Here is a 20,709-nt window from a genome sequence, read left to right on the forward strand (position 1 = left end):
GATGCTCTGCAAATGGTGACTTCCTTCCCTCTGAACAAGTCACAGATATCTGCTTATAAGTGAGTAACAGACACAAATGTAGCAGGATGCCAAACAAAATGCAAAATGTGCCGGCCTGTGACCAACCAGGGCAGTGTACCTCACATGTTCCAGAGCCAGTGACTCACCTGGGTGTGAGTTAAATATAGATTTGTGTTTAGAAGAGTCTGCATTTCAACAAGCTCCCAGATGATGCTGACACTGCTCGGTGAAGGCTGAACTTTTAGGAGCATGGAACTAGGGCAATGACTTTTGAGGACTGAATTGACTTTGAGGGAAAGGGCTAAGTTGCAAAACAGAACTTTACTCTTTTTCATTTGTTGGTTTAATGGTAAAAATAGTGGGGGAAATTTCAAGATGCTACAGGAAAAAAAGTTTGAATGAACACATTCAAAAATCGGGAAAGCTGAAATCCATTCTACACACTTTCATTTATTGTCTGGACAGATAAAGTACAAATAATTCAAACACAACAGAGTATGAAAAAAAAACATTTACAATACTTTCCCTCAGAAATCATCTAAACTAGCAAGATTAACATGAAGTCATTCATTAAAACTAAAGTATACAACTGCCTGGTCCTAAGATTTTTTTTCCTTTTTTTTTCCCCCAAGAGTGAACACATTATAGAGAAGAAATTTTGGCATGCCTTTCCCACTAATGCTTAGCAAATGCATCAAAACTTTGCCAGCAAACTACGTTCATTCATAGCAGGTGATGTAAGAAGGTTTCCCTGAATGTTGAACGAGTGTTCTCTGAACTGAAATCTGGTTTTTTTTTTTTCAAAACCGAAAAGAGGAAAAAAAAACAGAAAAAAAATTTAAAGGAGGAGTCTATGATGCAGCCTTGGTTTTCGCTGTCTACCACTACGACTACTACTACAGAGTTTGTTTCTTCAGTGTGAAAACAACAGTTCTGTCTACATGCACTTAGTGGGTTCAGCATGGGAAAAAAATGCACAAAATAAGCACAAGTTATAAATAACCATAACGTTTTATTACCATTAAGACTAAACTTGTATTGAAAAGATTTTATGTAACAAGACAAGAAAAGCAATAGCAAATTTAACTATCAACTAGATTATGCATAGCGAGTAACTGTTTCTATTACCCAGGGAAGAGCGTGAACCCTTGTATTTTTTTGTTTTTTTGTTTTAAATATATAACCATACAAAGCACAAACGTACTAAAATGATCAGTGCACTGGACGTGGGAGAATGCTCCCTCAGTCATTTTGTTCCCTTAGCTCTGTATTTTTCCCCAATCTGAATTACATTAAAATATGACCCAGTTGTTTTATTTTTCTACTGTGCAGTAAGAAAAAATATTCACAACAAACATGACAATATATCAAACAATAGTTCTACACAAGTTACCTTGATACCTCTTTAACTGTCACTTAAATATCATAAGAAAACATTTTAAGACATATACAAACAAAACTAGCCAAGAGTTACAACTTATAATAAATTAACCCAAAGAAAAAATAACTTTATATATATATATTTATATTGTATATACACATACACACACAACATAATGACACAATAATATGCTTCTTCCCATAGTTTAAGTAAACAAATAAGTAGTCTAGCCAATCTAGCTATATTTGATCTCGGCCATAGGCATCATCACATCTGCAATTAAATAAATAAGTGTTTCAAGCAACATAAACAGTGTTTCAAATGTACCAACAGAGCCCAATTCTATCAGCATGGGCTACAAAGTGATTTTGAAAATTCCTTAATGAATTTAAAGCAAATGTATCTTTTGTTTTCCTCTCCTAAACACATTACATTTAACTATGATACTAAGATATGTAAATAATTTCATAGCACCTACTGCTCAAACTAAGGAAGTTTTAGATCAAAAGGAAAATTAATCTTTTTAATTTTTGTTCTGCTGACATCCCATACTGATGACTTAAAGAAAAACTGTCTTTCAACTCATCTCCTTGCTTTTGGGTTTTGACTGTGGGGAACTGTGGTACCCTGGGTAGAACGAACACTCCTTTCCCCTAGTAATTAATAATTGGTTTTTTATTATTATTACATGCTATGAAAAGATATGAAGATCATCTGTTTATAGCCCATCCTTCAAAAAACAGTCTACGAATCCAGTTTAAAACACACATCTTGATCTCTAAAAAGTTACCAGTGCAGTATGAACGCGACAAAGTTGTCAATTTCCCCTAAATTAGCCAGTCAAAATATTTTTTTCTCAAATCCAGATTCTCTTGTAAAAATTCTTTATATTTTATAAAAATAGATTTTTCTTGAAACCCATTTTCAGCAAAGAGACCACCTCTTTGGCAACAATGTTAATGTTATTAAATTGTTAATGTCATCAGGTATCCCCCTGGCCCCCATCCCCTAACAGAAGACTTTTTAGTCACATGATATAAAAGAAAAAAGGAAAAATAAAAAAATTTGCAAAAGTTTTTTTTCATTTTTGCAATTTTTATTATTCCTCTTTAATTTGTGTGGGTTTTTGTTTTTTTTTTCATTTTTTTGTTTTTTACCAATCTGATTGGATCAACATTTTGACAAAAAAGAAAAATCTTTTTTTCTTTCTTTGAATCCCATTACGTTGTAAAAATTGTTTTTTTTTAATTTTTTTTTATTTTTTGTTTTTCTTCTTCAAATGAGCGAATGGTCATCTTAAAAAGACCCACCTTCAAGGAAGGTAGTAAAGTTAGCTGGCTGGGTAAAAATCCCTGCACATCGCTATCTATGTATATTATATTCAACAACGACAGCTATGAAAGAACATTCAATGCATCAAAGGTATTTTTTTGTATTTTTTTCTTTTTTTCTAAGCATTATAAAATCCTTTCCTGGTACACTTCAGGATAATCCAATGTTTTAATACTTAGGCAACACTGGCTTATAAAGTCCATGGTTGAATATAAGCCTTGAAAAGTTTGTTTCTCTCTCTTTTGTGTGTGTGTGTGTGTTTGTTTGTGTGTATGTGTGTGTTTTGTTCATATATATTTATATATATATTTAATAAGTAAGGATGGGAAATTCAGGACTTGTGGGCTTTGTTGGTTTTAAAGGAAACTTGCAACACTCGGTCTCCCAGGCGGTACCCGTTGAGGCTGGCGATGGCCATGGCCGCCTCATCATAGTTGGTCATGGTGACAAAACCAAATCCCTTGCACTTGTTGGTGTTGAAGTCACGGATGACCTTGACGTTGTTCACTGCACCAAAGGGGCCGAAGAGCTGCCAGAGGACACTCTCGTCAGAATCAGGGGACAGATTGTAGACAAAGATGCACCAGCCTGTTCCTGTGTGACCAGGGATGTTCATTCCGACAAGGCTTGTCATGCCATCAATGGTGATTGGGGAGAACCTAGGGGGACAAGCAGAAGGGGGGACTGGTCCAGACATCAGTCTGACCATGGATGACACACAGATGCACAGACACAGACATGGGGCAGAGGGCTGAGTGAGTGTTTGCAGGAGAGTCTTCAGGGTTTAAAAACCAAAATGCAAAAACTAATGTCTCTGGCATTTCTTCTGATAGGATTAGCTCAACTGGCTACACAACACATATACGCCAAGAGAAGGGCTAAGAAAAAGAACCAAAAAGGACTCCTAGAGCAGTACTTTATCATATAGTTCTAGCACAGCTATGTTCATAGGGTATCCCACCTTGACCCTAATACTCTCTCCACAAAAGACAGCAAGTTCATTAAGGAAGGGCTATTATTTCTCTATTCACTCTTTCCATTATTTATTCAGTGGAGCACATATGGGAATCTCACAACATAGTGACACGTAGAAAATATTCAGTAAATGTTTATTGACTATTAAGTGAATAACATTGGTAGATACCAATACTTGGGAAATTTTATCTCTATAAGGCAGATTGGGAGATGGTCTTAGAAGTGCTCAAGTCTACCTTCTTTGCAGTCCCTTAGCTTATGGTCTTCATGATCTCAATATTACTGAGGATGCGGATATATGAGACTGAACATACATTCTTGTCATCAATCAGAGGTGATTCATATATTGTTCAGCATTTATTCAAGGGTTCCAAAACCCACGCACAATAATAATAGGTCAGTGGTGGAGAAGAAAAGTGCCACCCACAGAGGCAGGCTGGGGTCCAGAAAGGAATTAGGGACACTGGTGGAAAGTAGTGGACACTGGTAAAGAGATCAGTATTTGAATTGTAAGCCTGAAACTCAATTATAAATATCTTTGTAACTTTGGAATTCACAGTGATTCAATAAAAAAACTGTGTTTCACTCCTTGATACTATGTTATCTGGAATTCATTTCTAAGTGTCACAGGAATGAGATTTCAAGTGGTTTGTGCATTTATATATTTTTAAATTATTGCACATTAGAAAAGCAGAAAACTGTTATTTGCTTAAATATAACTACCTTTGTATTAGTTTTCTAAAGCCTCAGTTTCCATGTAATCTTGAAAAGCAAAACAATCCTTCAGATTCTATGCACTATCTAGTAAAATATATTCAAATTCAATTCATGATGAATGTACCAGATAATAAAACTGGGTTACCAGCACTTACAGCAGAACAGTATTTGTTAACAATTTGTTTCATATTGAACGTATAAAGACCACATATACTTAACATTTTTCACTTTTTAATGTTTTATTTATTTATTTACTGAAGGTAGGCTAAGGAGAGAGGAAGCAAAAACTGGAGTACAGTATGATCTAGGATTGTCTTAAAAATCTGTAACTATTTCTGGAAATTTGAAAGTCCGATGAAAGAATAGTTTTTTTAGCTAAATAGATAATCAAATAAATAGGTGAAATATAAGTCCAGAGATATTACTTTTGGTATTGCTGAGTTAAGTCTTCCTTATTGCTTAACAACAAAACCAAAATAAAGCCCAAACCAACATGGCATGGGTTTCTAGAAGGGCAAATCCCTGTCTAATTGTTATTTGCATCATTTCTGATGTCTGTCTTCTCAACCTCATTTGCCTTCATAATTTAACCCCTTTCAGTTTGTTTATAGGCAGAGAATCATATTCAGGGCCAGCAGAGTGTCAAACTCTCGCTAGTAAAGGCTACCTAGGGCACGTTGGTATTGGATCCAGATCTAGGCTTAACAGGAAAGGAGTTGCTTGGGTCAACTTGTAACGGGAACTAGACAAAGTGGCAGCCACATGTTGCAGCTGTCTCTCTGACCTCACACATATTAAGATCTATTTGGCTGAACCTCACCAAAGTCAAAGAGGAGCAAAGGTATGAGACAGAGCTGGGAAAGATAATTAAAAGTAATTGGAAACAGGTAATCAGGGTTTTAGACAGGTGGAGATAGTTCAGTTATCTCCACAGGGGGACCGGGGTGAGCTTCCAGGGTCTGGAGCTCGCAGAGTGAAGTCCGTAGTCCAGTTACTTCCTCCACTGTGTGCCAGTTTCCAGAGCTGGAGTACTTACCAGGCATGGCAAAGTGGTGAAAGAACTGCCTCGAACTGGGAGTAAGACATGCATGATTTAAGACCACGTCTCTTTCCCTTGACTGTAGGAAGGGGAATTAAAGTGCGTAGCTCTACTGAGCAGGATGATGAAGATGCCATGTCCCTAGGAGCTCAGTGGAGCTTATCAAAAGCACATATGGGAATCTGTGGACACAGTGACACTAGGCACTTAACTTGCTGAGATTCAGCTTTCAGAGTGTGTCTGGAATTACTTTTGAAACTGCATTCGGAGAGCCCCAAAAGTCTTGACTCTACTTGCATTCCCAACCCCACAAAAGGGCTCCAATTGAAAGAAACAGCAAGTTAAAAACATACATACAAATACAACTCAGGGAGGATTTATAATAACTGTTAAAACCTGTAACAAAAGAAACCCCAGGTTGAGGTGCACACAGATACCCTTCATTCTCAGGCCATGCCCTGAAATGCACTCAGGTGCAGGCAGGAGTCAGGTCATCCACGCATTTATTCATGCTTTGGCCAGGGCTGGTAGTACAAAATCAAATTTTTCCACTGACCATCATAAGACTGTCAACCATGATTAGTAAAATGTTCTAATTTTGATTTGCTGGAATCTGCCCTCTTAACTGAATCTTGGCATTGCTAATGCAAAACAGTTGCTCTGCAAGTTTGCAAAATCAGTTGGCAAAGAGTTGGAGCCTTCCCCCTGAGGGGAGCCTTTCAGGACCAGATTATCAAGGGCTTGGTAGCTGTGGCACCTGAACCGTAGGAGAAGCCCACCTGCAAATGAAAGAAAAAAGTGAAACACACAAACACACTTTGTGTGCCCTAAAAGAAACAAAACCAACTGAGGTCCAAAATTAAAATTAAGAATTTGACATGCTGGTGGAAGAAAAAAGAAGAATTTAAAAAAAAGTAAAGTTAGTGAATTAAAAAAAAATTCTAGCCCCAGTCTGTGCCAACACGGACATCTGGCAATCTGTGGAGTTTTAATTACCTCTTTACGCCATAGGCCATATTAAGCAAATTGTCCAGCCTGCAAAGAGAAGGAGGGTCTCTGGGTTAATGCCTCACAGATGGCAAGATCGCTCAATGGAACTATTAATAAGAATGCTCCATTTTCAAAGAAGAAAAGCTCAACAACTTTCCCCAGTGCTTAGGAGTCTATCCACCAGTAGTTTCCCCCTTTCCTGCCTCCAACTACCAGTAATTCAAGTTCAGGTAAATGTTAGAGTTTAAAGTCAGTGTTTAATTAATCTTTTCTCTCAAGGTCTGAATTAATCCCATTTCCCCCACCTCTCAGAACAATTATATGTATTTTATTTTTTGTTTTCTGGAACAACTTGGTGGTACTTTGGGGATCATTCCTGGCATTGCTAAGGGGACCATGTGGTGCTGGAATTCAAACCCAGACTCCAGCATGCAAAACATAAGCTCCAGTCCTATAAACTATCTCCCTGGCCCAGGATGTTACCTTACATTGTGTAAGGTAAAAGGTTAAAAAGGTGAGACATCTTAAGTTGATCACATTTTACTATAATTAAACTTGTGAATAAAGTATCTATCTGGATCCAGATTAATAGCACACACAAACACTCACCTCACACTCTTTCCTCTCTCTCTCTTTCTCTCTCTCTCTCTCTCACACACATATCCCATATTAGAATAAATCTTTCCCTGTAACCTAGCTACATTAGCTAAATCTTCTTACCACACACATTTGGGTTGGGTGGTTGCAGGGAACGAGGAGCTGGGGACTAAGATTAAAAAAATTACTTTACTATTTACAACCTGAAAGAACTTCCCAGGAAAAAGCCATTATGTTATAATCTCTCTTATTTTCAGTACTTTACTTGGGGACAAGCTATTCACACTATGGGGTAGTAGTAACCATAGTTTCCACCATTATAAGCCTGCTGGAAAGGCTTTTTACATAAATACTGCATGTGCTCTCACACAAAATAAAAATTAGATGACTTGGACTCTTGTTGAAATCATTAACCATTTCAAATTCAGGGGCACAGGAGGACACTAAAAAGGGTGATTTTTCTCCTCACTGTAGCTTGACAGAAGGTCTTCCTTTCTTCTTATGTGATATTTGAAAAGGAGAAAAACCCTTTCATTAAATGGAAATTGGGACATGGGTGGAAGAAGATAATTATTTAGAATTATTATAGGTAGGGCAAGGATACAGTCTCTTTTTTTTCACAATAGAGGCCATTCAAGGCTGGACTAGCTTCATGGAGAGAAATCTGCATGTCAGAAGTGTCCTTGGAGAAGGGAAGTATTCATTACACCAGGAATTTCCTGGGATTTGGTACCAAAAGGAAACAAGGTTTGCACAAAACTATCTTCCCTGTGTCCTTAAAGTTTTCTGACTTAACAGTTGGAGTCAAGTGAACACAAAAGGGAGTAACCAGTGCTACGGAGCTAGCTCAAAGGAGTCGAGCATATGCCTGGCATGTGCAGAATTCTGAGTTTGATCCTAAGCACCACATGCCCCTCCAGCCCACCCCTACTGCCCCAAGAAACCATGGGTGTAGTAGTTCTGGTGGCCCCAAACACTGCTGGGGAGGCTTCTAAACCCACAAAAAGAATAACCAACCTCAAAAGTTAGCTACAGAAGAAAGGAAGACAGCTCAAACCACTCCCGCTGGTAAGCATCAGCCTCTTGTTCTCTTTCCTCTGATTTTATTAGGAGACACTGACTTAGGCTTAAGTTAAAACTGCTTAATACAGTCATTTTATCTGTGCTTTAACTCTGGCTGAAACAACCCCTTTGTTTGGTTAGATGCAGAAATTTTGTTTCCAACAAAAAAATCTGAGTTTAACCACACTGTCACCATGGTAGTTGGAAGTGGGGTTTGGGAGAACATGTGGTCCAAGCAGTTGGTTTTGTTAGAGTGGAAACTGAGGCTCAGGGGGAATTTTTCACAGTGATTCCTGGAGGTGGAGATTCTTACCCTTGGCCCATTCTTCAGGGCTCTGGAGTTCCCTGGCCCTAGCCCAGCTCCATACTTTGCAGCAGAACCCTATAGGCATGCCTACCTGAACCTCTGAGCCTGGTGGTGCAGTGGGCCAGGGTAGCGCCGGTTGGGAGACTGGTAGAGCTGGGAGAGGAGGGCCTGGCTGGACTTCTGGCTGGGGTTGTTGGCAAACTTCACAGTAATCGGTTCCGTAGCACCGCTAGGCTTCTGGCCATTCAGCCCTTTGATGGCTTCTTCAGCCTCAATCCTCTTATCAAAGCGGATGAATCCCACTCCTCTGGACACTCCTGGAGTAAGAGAAAGAAACTTTATGAAGAGCGGATAAACCAAACAGGTATATATCTCTGGAAAGACATGGGCTGGGCCTCATGGACATTCTATAGGGAGTCAACCCGTAGGTGGGGCCAGGGTTGAGCCTGACTCTGGGAATCTCTCTCATGCATCCAAACACGTTTTCCTGTGTTGTCTGCCATCAGAACTTGGGACAGATGATTCCCACCTATGGAACCAGGCATCCATCTCCCACACCTGTTCCTTCCCACCATTAACCACCGCCCTACTCCATCCTCTATCTCTTTGAGTTGCTATAATGGATTGTAGCAATCAATCACCCACAGTTCAGTGATGATCCTCCATGTCCTCTATCTAGCAACTAATTAGTCTATTTGAAAAACAAACTCTGACCATATCACACCCTTTAAAATATCTTCTATACCTTTTCAACTTTTTACCTTGTATGTGGTTCCTCATTGCACCTACTCCAAATTAAAGAGAGAGACAAAACCCACAAATGCCCTTCCAATGCCCCACTGCAGATGACATCCAGATTCTTCATACAGCATCTAATGCCCCTGACAATTAGATTTCAGGTGGTCTATTGAGACTCAAGTCACTCACCAAACTGCCTGATATCATTTGAATAGGTTGTATTCTTCCTTGCTTCTTGTCCTAAGGATATATCCTATCTACCTTGAAGCTCTATGGATAACATCTTTTCAGGTAAGAAGCATCCTCCCCAAACTTTATTCAAACATCACCTCCTCAATGGAGTCTTCCCAGCAATCCCCAGCAGGCATAGTGTGCCTTCCTTTTCTTCTCATGATATGCTGGGCAGCTGGGAGCTCATCACACTAGAATCCTGTAAGGGTGGGGACAGTGCATCATTTCTCCCTGAATCCTGGGATCTCTCTATGCAGTGTTTGGGGCAGAGCTGGCAGTGAGGGCTTCTGGCGTGAGTCAAATGATAAACGCATGTTAACCTGCTCTTAAAGGGTATTTTAAATTGGAATAAATTGGGACTAGGTAAAAGCATTTTTCATTAAAAATGCAACTGAAGCTGCCTTATATTTCTTAATGAGGTCATTATTGCCTTTCTTCATTATGGACAAAGTATTGTAGTGCAAGAACTTGACAACTATCCCTGTGCTGCTATAAACTCACCAGATGGATGGAAGTCAGATTCCCCACTTTGGATCTTTTCTTCCTTACGTGTGAATGAGGCAGTTGAAGTACCCTTTAATTCTATACTACTATCAATGGAGCTACACATACAGGTTCTTTTCACTTACAAAAGAAATGTTATTTGGTCAGGTTGGAGTTGACTGTGAAGGTCACACAGTCCCACTCTCAACCTGATGCCTGAATTCTCTTTACAATCTTGCCAAGTAGTTTAGCTGCTGCTGGAACAGTTCCCATGATGCAGATCTCCTGCCTCCCAAGATGGCCCATTTTACACTTAGTGGGTTGACTGCAAAGAAGTCTTTCTCCAAAGACAAAAATCTATTAACAGACGATTCACACAACCTCTCCCTTTAGTAACCGTTAGCACTCTGTTCCTCAGGGTCACAGGGCACTGGCTGGTGACACTGAGCACTATGGAAAAAAAGGACAAAGAAACACTTAACCTGTGACTTGATCAACCAGGATTCTCGAGGTGATGATACGGCCATATTGTGAGAAAAGCTGCTCCAGTTCCTTCTGGGTCATGGTTTTGGGAAGGCCGCTAACGTAGAGGTTAGCATCCCTGATTGAGGCAGAGCTTGGACGGGCATATGAGACCTAGGAAAAGGCAAGAGGAGCTGCATCCATTACAGGCAATCATCCTCAAGGAGAGACTGAGCCAACAACCAAGGTGACACACCCGTCTATCCTCCTAACTCAGGGGGGTCTGTTTAATCACTCAGTAATCAGAGTTTTGGTTATAATGAGAACCACGAGAATTAGCAATAGAGGAACAAAAGGAGAGTTGACAATAACTTAAAACAAATGCATAGATAAGGGTCTCTAAGTGCAGAACAAAATAGCTACTGTATGGCAGCTGTTAAATGCAGAACTACCCACGCACGGAGTTCTGAAGATTTACCTCCTGGATGTGGGTGTATAGATGATTTACTGTATCCAACACATAATAATTTTTGAATAAACCAAAAAAAATCCCTCATGAAATTCTGCTCTGCACATTTCTCTTCTTACCACCCTCCCCCTCTCCATCTCCTTCCTGAACACTGAAAAGTGATCAGGTTCTCTGCAAGAATTTTTTCCCCCAAATATCCCATCTTTTGTGTTCAATCTGTTCCCACAAGGTTTGCTCTCAGTGAATGACAAAGTGCTGGTGAAATGGGGCTGAATGAACATCTGTCTGTGAAACAAACTGAATGTGTGACCTTGTCATAACATCTGCAAGAACCAGTTGCCTTCTAACTTGGAGACGGATAAATGCATAATAAATAAAACGAGTGCACAGGAGATAGAAGGAAGGGAGAAGGGAGTGGGAGAGAGAAGCAAGCCTCACTGATCGTTATAATAAGTTCGACTTTGTAAATTTGTCCTCTCAGCTCGCTCAACTGCTTCCCCCCAAAAAAAAGCTAACACAGAAGTGTAAACAGATCTGAAATTCCATCTGCAAGAAGCCAAATCTGTAGCAGTACACATAAGCAAAGCAAACCCCAGCAATCATTAATTTTAGACTTTCATTTACTTATTTATTTATTTTTTAAGAAAACAACATCAGACATTTGAAATATAATTTACAGCTAGTCTAACAAAAGCACTTTCCTGCTAAAGCTATTTCTGGGGCAGTTATGGCTCAGAATAGATGATGAAAACAGTTATTTCAGAGCACATCTGAGAACGTTGGACAGGAAGGGACCTATATGCCTCCGTATTTTCTAGCCAGTTTTATTTAATCTATATAACCATTTCACAAATCCTGGGAAATCAAAAGGGGTGAGGGGTGAGTGTGTATGCAATGTATAAATGTATGTATGCAAAAGAAACTATGTTAAATAGGACTTTTGCGGTGAGAACCAAACCTCCAGTAGTAAAGTGAACTTTGAGTGTGGGAAAGGGCCCAGCAGGAGGCCTAGCCAAGGAGGGTGTGCAGCTTCTCTCACCCAAGGCCCCCCTCTCCCTTTTCGTGACAGGGATGCCAGGTCCCTTTATGGGCAACACTTGTAAAAATAGATGTTGAGTCAACAGATAGAATGATGTGAGTGACTAATTTGCCTTGTGGCCTCCTCCAGCCAGTAGAGAAAGGCAGCTCACCTGAGTATTCCCATCTTCTCTAGAAAGACCTGGGAAGTCTCCAGGTTGAGTCCCTGATTTTGGGGATGGGGGTTGAATGACCTAGAACCCCATGTGACTCACTGTGTAGGACTTGTCCTTAAAGAAACAAAGTCCTTAAGACTAGATTCTAGGAGAAGTATATTTGGCACATGAAGAGGGAGTGTTAGGAAGAAGGAAATTAAAAATTCATAATGATATGCCCAGGTAATGAGGCTTACCCTTGCCTCATCAATGACAATTAGAGCTTTGGGTTTCTGAAAACATACCTTTCCACCTCTGTGCCTTTGCTCATGGTGAAAGTTTCCCACTTACTTCCTCAGGTCCAAAGCCTACTCCCCTTGAGGTTCAGTTCAAATGCTATCTTTGCTAGATATCTTGCCTGGATCTCACTTCCTTCTAAAGCCCCTCTTCATATCTCAGTACTCTCAGGAATGGGACCTTTATTCACCCTCTCTACTCCCAGTATTCTGACCTCACTGGGATAATGAACTGTGTATCTGCATCTCACTCACCTCTGTGGCTCCAGCACAGGGCCTACTACCCAGAGGGTGTTCAATATCTACTAAAAGGACAAATAAATACAGGTCCTAATAAATGACTGATATAATGAGTCTTTGGGGCTAACTGCTGTTTGCTTCATTGTACGGGGTGGGAAGGGATGAAATAAGTTTGTTATAGGATTAGACAGAGATCTTCTCTCAGTAAGAATTTCATGGGGTTCTACTATGAGTCAGGCACAGTATTTTGAAGATAAAGAACAAGAAAAATTAGGTTTATATTCTTGCTCTAAAGAAATTCTAGGTTCAAAGAGGACAGTATCTTTGAGACCAGCAGGTATTTAAAGACTATCAGTTAATGGGAGAAATAAACATTATCACAATGCCACAAGATGTGCGCTCTTTTAGGGTTATGTAGAGGTGCAACTGGAACAAAACTAAGAGAGAAACTATTGCCCTTTTCACTTAAGGTTAATGGAACCAGGAAGGGTACAGAGCTCAGGTGAGACTGGTGGTAAGACAGATGGTTTGACAGTATGTGGTGGGGTTAGGGAATGGTGCCCTGATGATGACCTTTCTCTGTTCTTAGCAGAGATGATGAAAGCCAAGGGCTAAGCTCAGTGCCTGCTTGGCATCTAATAAATTCACAACGGACAGTAATGTTCTTGAATCCATCTGTTCTGGGCAGCCAGAACAGAGGACAGACCACCTGGGGAAAAGGAGCTGCAATGGAAAGTCAATGACACAACCAAAGTAATCTTCCCAAAGATGATGTTGACAACCACAGAAGCATACTGTGGTCACAGAATAGCAACCAATCCCAAAGGTGAACAGCACCTTGATCATTGTCTGCTAAGCCTCTCACTCAAGAAAATTTCCTGATTAATTTTTCTACTCCAATCAGAAGTTTAAATCTACCATTTTCTTAGTTCCGTATCCAGGAAATTTGTAGAAATAGTGGGGGAAATGACAGAAAAGGAATATATCCACACTCAATACCAAAATGCTCATTCTGGTGTAGACTTTTAAGCTTTCTTATTGCATCCTAACTGAGTGACTGGCTACAGGTGCCTGACGTTAATATGCCGAAATATTCCTTTAAAAATCACCAATTTTCAGTCTCTGCCCAGAGCCAGGAGTTATTAGTTTGCTAATCCCAGTGAGCCAGTGCTACAGCTGAGGGCTTCAACTTGGGATGCATCGTGAGAACCTGGTGCCTCAGACAATAAGGATCCTGCTCACTTCACCCAGAATTTCTGAAGGCAAGATTGGGATTTCTAGGTCAGCTGTGATCTTACTCTGAAGCCCAGAAAGTGCCTGGAGTAGAGGCTGCTCCTTCACCTCTCAAGGTGACTCAAAGGCAGGTGATCATAAACAGCTGCCTCATAGATGATCTCGATGGAAGACATGCAGTTCTTCTGAACCCCATCCTTGCTGGCTCCAAAAACCCTGTTCAAGCATGGCACAACAACCAGGAACCAGAGAGCCCTGACTAGGACTTCTCTTACCAAGCTAGCAGTGTAACTCTGGGCAAGTAATATAACCTCGATAAGTCTTAGTTTCTTTTGGGGTGTGGGAGTGGGGCTCCCAAGCTGTGTTGAGGAGACCCAGGGTCCTACTGGCAATTCTAGATCAAATGGGCCCTGCAGTGTTGAGGATTACCTGGGTCATCTGAATGGTGACAGGGGCCTCCACAGTTGAACCCAGGAATCCTCAGGTAACCATGTGCTGCGGGATTGATTTTGGGTGTTCCCTAACTGCACTACTATCTCATGGGCCCAAAGTTTCAGTTTTTTTACTGACAGAAAGAAGGTGAAAATTATCCCTTGATGAGTCATTGCAGAGTTGAGATAATAGTACCTAGACCCAGTAGATATTCAAATGAATACTATATGATGAGTCTGCAAGATTCTGTGGGCCAGCCTGGAAATCTAGATCATATTGGACTTTTCTAATTCTATCAAATAAACATCTGGACACTACCAGAACCTATTGGTAAGTATCCTATCTTGAAAGAGGTAGGTAACCTGTCCTGAGAGAGGCACTATTCTCCTCAGTCCAGTGGGTTCTGGACCACTTTATACCCATATCACAGCCATGAATTTCTTCTCGCATTCTTACATCTATAAAGTGCTTTCCATTTTTCCAAGGTGAGGTCACAATGTTGCTCTCAGCAATTCCTTTATCTTTTGTAGTGCTGGGGACTGAACTCAGGACCTTACCATGCAAGGTCAAGTACTCCACTGTTCCCAGCCTCTCTGATCTTACAAAGGCAGAGATCCAGTTACACTCATTCATCACAAATGAGGCAGCCGGGCCAAGGATGGGTGGGTGCTGCCCATTTCCCCATTGTACTCACAGATGCCTGCATCTGTTCACAGTCAGGGTTTGGCCTGATTGCAATGGTGAAAGGTTTTGACTTCTTGAATCATCTAGTTATACTTTGCACCCTATGTGACACCCTGTGATGTAGAAAATGGAGAAGATGTGGAAGACATTATACAGGTTCATGGCTGGGTGAGAAGAAGAAAGAATGAGAGGAAAGGATGAGCAATCCTACTTCTCCCTAAAGAAGATGAGACTTCATTCATTCCTCCTTCCTGAAAACTTATTGTATGTCTGGTCAAGTGCTAGGATTGCTTCTCTTTCAAGGACCCACAGTTTGGTGAGGAAAGTAAGTGAACAAATGGGTAGCATAATCCAGAGGGCTGTTCTAGGCAGAGGAATCTCACTTTCTACTCCCTGAATTTCCACATAGAAAAAATCCTAGAACAAGAGTCCAGGATCATCATCTTTCCCCCCTGCTCTTAGAAGATGTAAACAAATAATACAGCCCACTTCTCAAGGAAAATTCTAAAATTTTAAGAAGGTAGAGACTATAAAGGATATAGGCTGAAGAAAAATTGAAGAGAGAAGAGAGAGATAAAAGGGGGGTTTAGGGAGAGATGGGGTGGGGAGTAGGGCAGAACTTTTCTCCACAGGGTCACTCTCTTTTTTCTTGAGGCGAAGTGGAATGATCATTCTGAATAGGACCCATTCAATAAAGGAAATAGGCCTCTAAACCCCAGACTCCACTGGCTTCCTCCCTTCTGAGAGCCAAAAGCAGTGGAAGCAAATCTTTTGTTCCTGGCTGTGAGTTCTATAGGAGCAGGCTTTGCCCTCCTATTGGGGAGACCTTAGAATCCAGGGCATATTTCCAAGGACAATAAACTCACAACCTCAAGAGACTGGTCATCCCTGGAGATGGAAAAGTTATTCCGTATATTGATGCAAATCAATAGTTTCTATCCTTCTGGTTTTATCTTTTTATGGGGGAAGGCACTGGACCATACCAGTAGTCCTTAGGGCTTATTCCTAACTCTGTGCTCAGGTATCACTCCTGACAGTGCACATGGGACTATATACAATGCTGGGGCTTGAAACAGGGTCTTCCACATGCAGGGGAAGTACCTCACCCTCTGTACCTTCTCCCACACAGGCCACATCCTTCTACTTCTATTCTTTACCCCATACAAGGAAGACCCTCATTGGCCTTCATCTCACTAGTAGGTACTAGTTAGAGTAACAGCCAACTGTTTTGAGACAAGAAATTCTCAGTCATATTACTTTAACTAAAATTGGATATGCATTCTAAAATTGGACATTCCTTAAGAGAAAGAAATTTGGGGTCGGAGATATATGATTTAAATTTTGACTACTGGGGTGGTAGCTCAAAGTGGAAAATCATATGTTATGGGTGTGTGTGTGTGTGTGTGTGTGTGTGTGTGTGTGTGTGTGTCTAAATTCAATCCCTGAAACCATGTGTCCGACCACTTCTGGGACCACTCCTGATGGTACCTAGTCACTAGGGGAGGTCTCCATTAACAATAATCCTCACTACTAAAATCTGTATAGCCTTGGGAGTAAGTCCCTTATTATTTCTAGCTGCATTATGTGGGTAATATAGGTGTCATTTAGTAGCATTTTGAGGGCTGAAAAATTAATGTTTGATTCCTAGGCACAATGTCTGCATATAGTAAGTGCTCAACAAACAGTGGTTGATATGATTCCTATGTAACCTGGTTTAATGCTAGATACTGGGTTGCAGAATGACTACAAGAGTTCTTGACACAAAGGACTATTAGGCAGGCAGAAGGACACAGACACACACACACAATCATTTCAGAATATCAGGCTCAGAGTTCCCCAAATCTGTCCCAACACCCTCTTCAAGTGAGTACAAACTCCTGAGAGCACTCAGATCTCCAGGGGATAGTCACTGCAGAGATCAGGGAAGTGGTAGCAGGGAACTGACTCCAGAGCTGCCAAGGCTTCGAGGAGCAAAACCTCCCAGGGTCAGAAGAGAAGGCAGCTGGCTCCTGCAATCAGCAGCTTCACTTGCAGGAACTGGTTTGCTGCCACGTCTGTGGCTGTAGCTCTGCACACTAGCAGGACAGGTGTTCACTTTCAAGGTCCCACTCCTGATACTTCATCCATCTCTCATCTGCAACATGATGTGGTTTTATCAGGAAAAACCTGATGGTAATATTTTAAATGTGTTCTGATGGTGCCACTTCTCTCTGCTCAAAACCCTTCAGGATTCTCTGCAGTGAAGTTCAAATCTCTAACTTCAGCATTCAAGGACCTTGGAATCAGGCCCAATTCTCATCTCCTACTAACCCTCATAGGTACCCAATACCTCAGTCGCCCCCCACCAAAAAAAAAGTTAGCTTTCCAAATATGCACAGGAAGTTTCTTTTTCTGTATTTGTTCATTATCACAGCACCATGAAATCCTGCCCATCCTTCCAGGCCTGGCTTGAGTGCTGCCTCCTCTTTGAGGCCCAGACATAAATGATAGCTTTCACCTTGAACTGTAAATATTTTCATAGCAGCAGCTATCACATTCTGCCTCACACCCCAGCCATCTCTGCTAAGCCTCATTTGCTCCGATAGTCTGAGAATTCTGGGGCGGGGGAGATGTGTGCTTCTGCAGACATCCTGTGTCATCTGGCCTAAGGTAGATCAGGACAAGTAAATGTTATGTGATTGAAATTTCATGTGGAGCAGACTGTGTGCGATGACTTTTGGTTCCTTTCAGTAGTTGACTGTGATGTGGAGAAGGAGCTAGAGTGTACCAAAAGTTGAAGAGTTTCCAAGACTATGGTAAGAGTATATGGCACACAGTTGGCTGGGAGGTATTTTAAAAGAAATAGTGTAGCACAATGGAATACTACACAGCTGCAAGGAATGACGAAATCCTGCAATTTGCTACAACATAGATGGAATTGGAAGTAAGCCAGAAGAAATGCAATTGTTCAAAGGGAGGATGTCTAGATCATCTGTGGTCCCAAAGTATAGGGAGGAGAAGGATAGAAATAGAGTAAAGGGGAAGGGGAGAAGAGAGATGAGAAGCAATGGGGGTAGGGGTCACAGGTAAACTGAGGTAAACTGGCAATGTTAAGGAAAAAAAATATATGCTTTAGGCTTTTTGGGTTACACCCGGCGATGCACAGGGGTTACTCCTGGCTCTGCACTCAGGAATTACTCCTGGAGGTGCTCAGGAGACCATATGGGATGCCGGGAATTGAACCCGGGTTGGCTGTGTGGAAGGCAAACGCCCTACCTGCTGTGCTATTGCCCTAGTCCCTGTTAAGGAATTAAAGAACTAAATATTCAAATCACAGAGTCAACACTGAAATTGTGTGAATCAAACTATATTAACCAAATTTAAAAGGTGCCTATCAAGATGGCAGGCTGGGGTTTGGGTGGGTGGGTGGGTGGGTACGAAAATCTGGGGATGGTGGTGGTGGGATTGGTGATAGAATACTGTATGTCAAAAACATAACGAGAATAACTCTGTAATTCACAGTGCTTTAATAAAATATAATTTTGCAAAAAAATAGTGTAGTAAAAGATTTAAATCCCTCACAACTTCTTTAAAATGTCATAAAATGTGCAAAGGAGCTTAAGAGGATCTTGCTGTCTGTCCAGTGGTCCCACAAGGACTGGTCTTAGACTCGGGGCTACAGACGCTCACTGAACTGCAGCTCTCAACTCCAGCTTCAGGAGTGACTCTGAGATTAAACTCACTATGGCCCGTCGGGAGCTGTGTAATACTTCCTGCTATACAAAGCCTTTTATATCTGCTGCCTACAGATTAGTAAGACTCGGTCTTTACCTTCCTATGTGTCTCAGAGGCATGTAGCTAGAGAAAAGTCTTGCCCTTACTTCCTACAATTTTCACCTAGAAGGTAACCCTAGTCAGCAGCCGCCTTTGTGGTAGGGTTTCTCAGTATGTCTTGATTACCTGCGAGTGAGATATTATTAGTTCCTTGAGGTGAGGAACTCTGGCTCTGTGAGGTCAAGTACTTGTCCAAAGTCACACAGATGAACTAAGAGACAAAGACAGACATAACTTTAAGTGCTGGGATCTTTCCATTATGGCACACTAACCTGGGCAGTGAAAGAAAAGCTGTGTGCTTGCCACAGCCGCTGCTTCCCCTGGAGAGCTACCAAACTGGAAAGATCAGGCTATCATATTTTATTAGCTAGACTGTGAGAGCTGGAAGCAACCATTCTATAGGTAAGAAAATAAGTCTCCAGAATACAAGTACCTTGCTCAAGGTCATTGTCTATCAAAGGTTATTCTCCCACAGAAATAGGACCTTGACTCTCCGTCTTCACTGAGAAGCCTTGATTGACAACAGTGGGAAGGGAAAGTGGGATGTGACTTTGTTGATCTTAAGGAGACTGCTGACCAGACCAGGGGCTGCATAACTATGGAGAAATGATTCTTTATTCCCTAAAGCCCCTGGTGTTCTCAGCCACCTTTGTCCAACAGAACTTTCTGGGATGTGGGAATATTCCTAATCTGTGCTGTTTGACATGCTAGCCATTAAGTGACATGTGGCTATTGTGCACTTCAAATGTTTCTAGTGTGACAGGGAATCAAACCTTCATTTTAGTTAATTTAAATTTAGACATAAATTCATCATATATGTCTAAGAGCTCTGACAACAAATTGTACAGCCCAAGGCCCAGAAACAATACAGGGTCACAAGATATTGTAGCTAGAAAGTACTATTAGGATCACTGTATCACTGTCATCCCGTTGTTTGTCGATTTACTTGAGCGGGCACCAGTAATGTCTCTATTACACTCAGCCCTGAGATTAAAAAAAAATTTTTTTTTTTGCTTTTTGGGTCCCACCCAGCGATGCTCAGGGGTTACTCCTGGCTTTGCACTCAGGAATTACTCCTGGCAGTGCTTGGGGGACCATATGGGATGCCGGGGATCGAACCCAGGTCGGCCGCGTTCAAGGCAAACACCCTACCCGCTGTGCTATCGCTCCGGCCCCTGAGTATGATACCTTCTTTGATGACTCTAGTAATTTTCCTCTATCACCTTCTTAGAGAATCAGGTCTTTTTCAAAATGTGCAATGAGGATGGGACAGAAAATCCCCAAGATACTGATCAGGGTAGACAAGAAGGAACCACTGTTTCTTGCGATTTGGAGTCCACAATTCTCAGACCACGGACAAAGGGGGCTGAATTAATGTTTTAAAAACCAGTTCACATTGCATTGTTGACTGCTCTTACAGCTGCAGACATAGACCCTACACTCTGGCAACCAAGGTATCCTCCCAGTCTGTACCCATCCAACTTCCTTTGGTGATTCAGACCCAGGTTTCTGTGATGACCTTGAAGATGCTGGATCTATCACCCTCACTACGCTAAGAGGGCAAAAGATCTGCACATCCTTCTTTTGAACTCCTCTCCTGAGCATCTGACACTGGCAGGCAGAGGAAGCTAAGAGGGCATTGGAGAGCAGAATCTCCCAGGGGTACGCAGAGTATAAGTGGGAAACAAGGTGTCCAGTTTCCACTGATGCTGCCATGTGTCCTATCTTAGTTCCATAGGGATCCAGTGATCCAAAGGCCCCAGCTGACCCTGGCAGGGAAGCACTCCAGCATGGCTTCGGTTTAAAGGCAGAATGGGGGAGGAGGGGAAAATGCCACTTTATGATTAACAAGACCGAGGGAGGCAATCTATCCTCTCTGGGTGGGGTGATATCCGTCAGCAAAAAATGATCCGCTTACTCTCCAGGAAGCATTAAGAGCAGTGATAGGAGAAATAATTGCTTATGCCGAGTACAAAGAAGAGATGTCTCAGCGGAATGGAGCCTTTAGCAAGGCAGGTGGACTGCGGAAGGTGGG

At 41.5% G+C, this 20,709-nt stretch overlaps 1 protein-coding gene across 10 annotated transcripts in view; it reads right to left on the bottom strand.

The window, feature by feature from the left end:
* Positions 1–451: 451 nt before the first annotated feature.
* ELAVL4 (ELAV like RNA binding protein 4) overlaps positions 452–20,709 on the bottom strand; it is a 177,026-nt gene continuing 156,768 nt past the window's right edge. For 7 of the 10 annotated variants that reach the window (XM_055138708.1, XM_055138705.1, XM_055138703.1 and 4 more), the window contains 4 exons: positions 10,356–10,509; positions 8,513–8,738; positions 6,462–6,500; positions 452–3,435 (listed from right to left, as the gene is read on the bottom strand). In XM_055138708.1, the coding sequence (XP_054994683.1) occupies positions 3,066–3,435; positions 6,462–6,500; positions 8,513–8,738; positions 10,356–10,509 (789 nt within the window). In that variant the 3' untranslated portion in view covers positions 452–3,065. The remainder of the gene's footprint in view (positions 3,436–6,461; positions 6,501–8,512; positions 8,739–10,355; positions 10,510–20,709) is intronic. The other 3 variants (XM_004607146.3, XM_055138706.1, XM_055138704.1) reach the window with 3 other exon arrangements.

Source organism: Sorex araneus, chromosome 5 (assembly GCF_027595985.1).
Source record: "Sorex araneus isolate mSorAra2 chromosome 5, mSorAra2.pri, whole genome shotgun sequence".
NCBI lineage: Eukaryota > Metazoa > Chordata > Mammalia > Eulipotyphla > Soricidae > Sorex > Sorex araneus.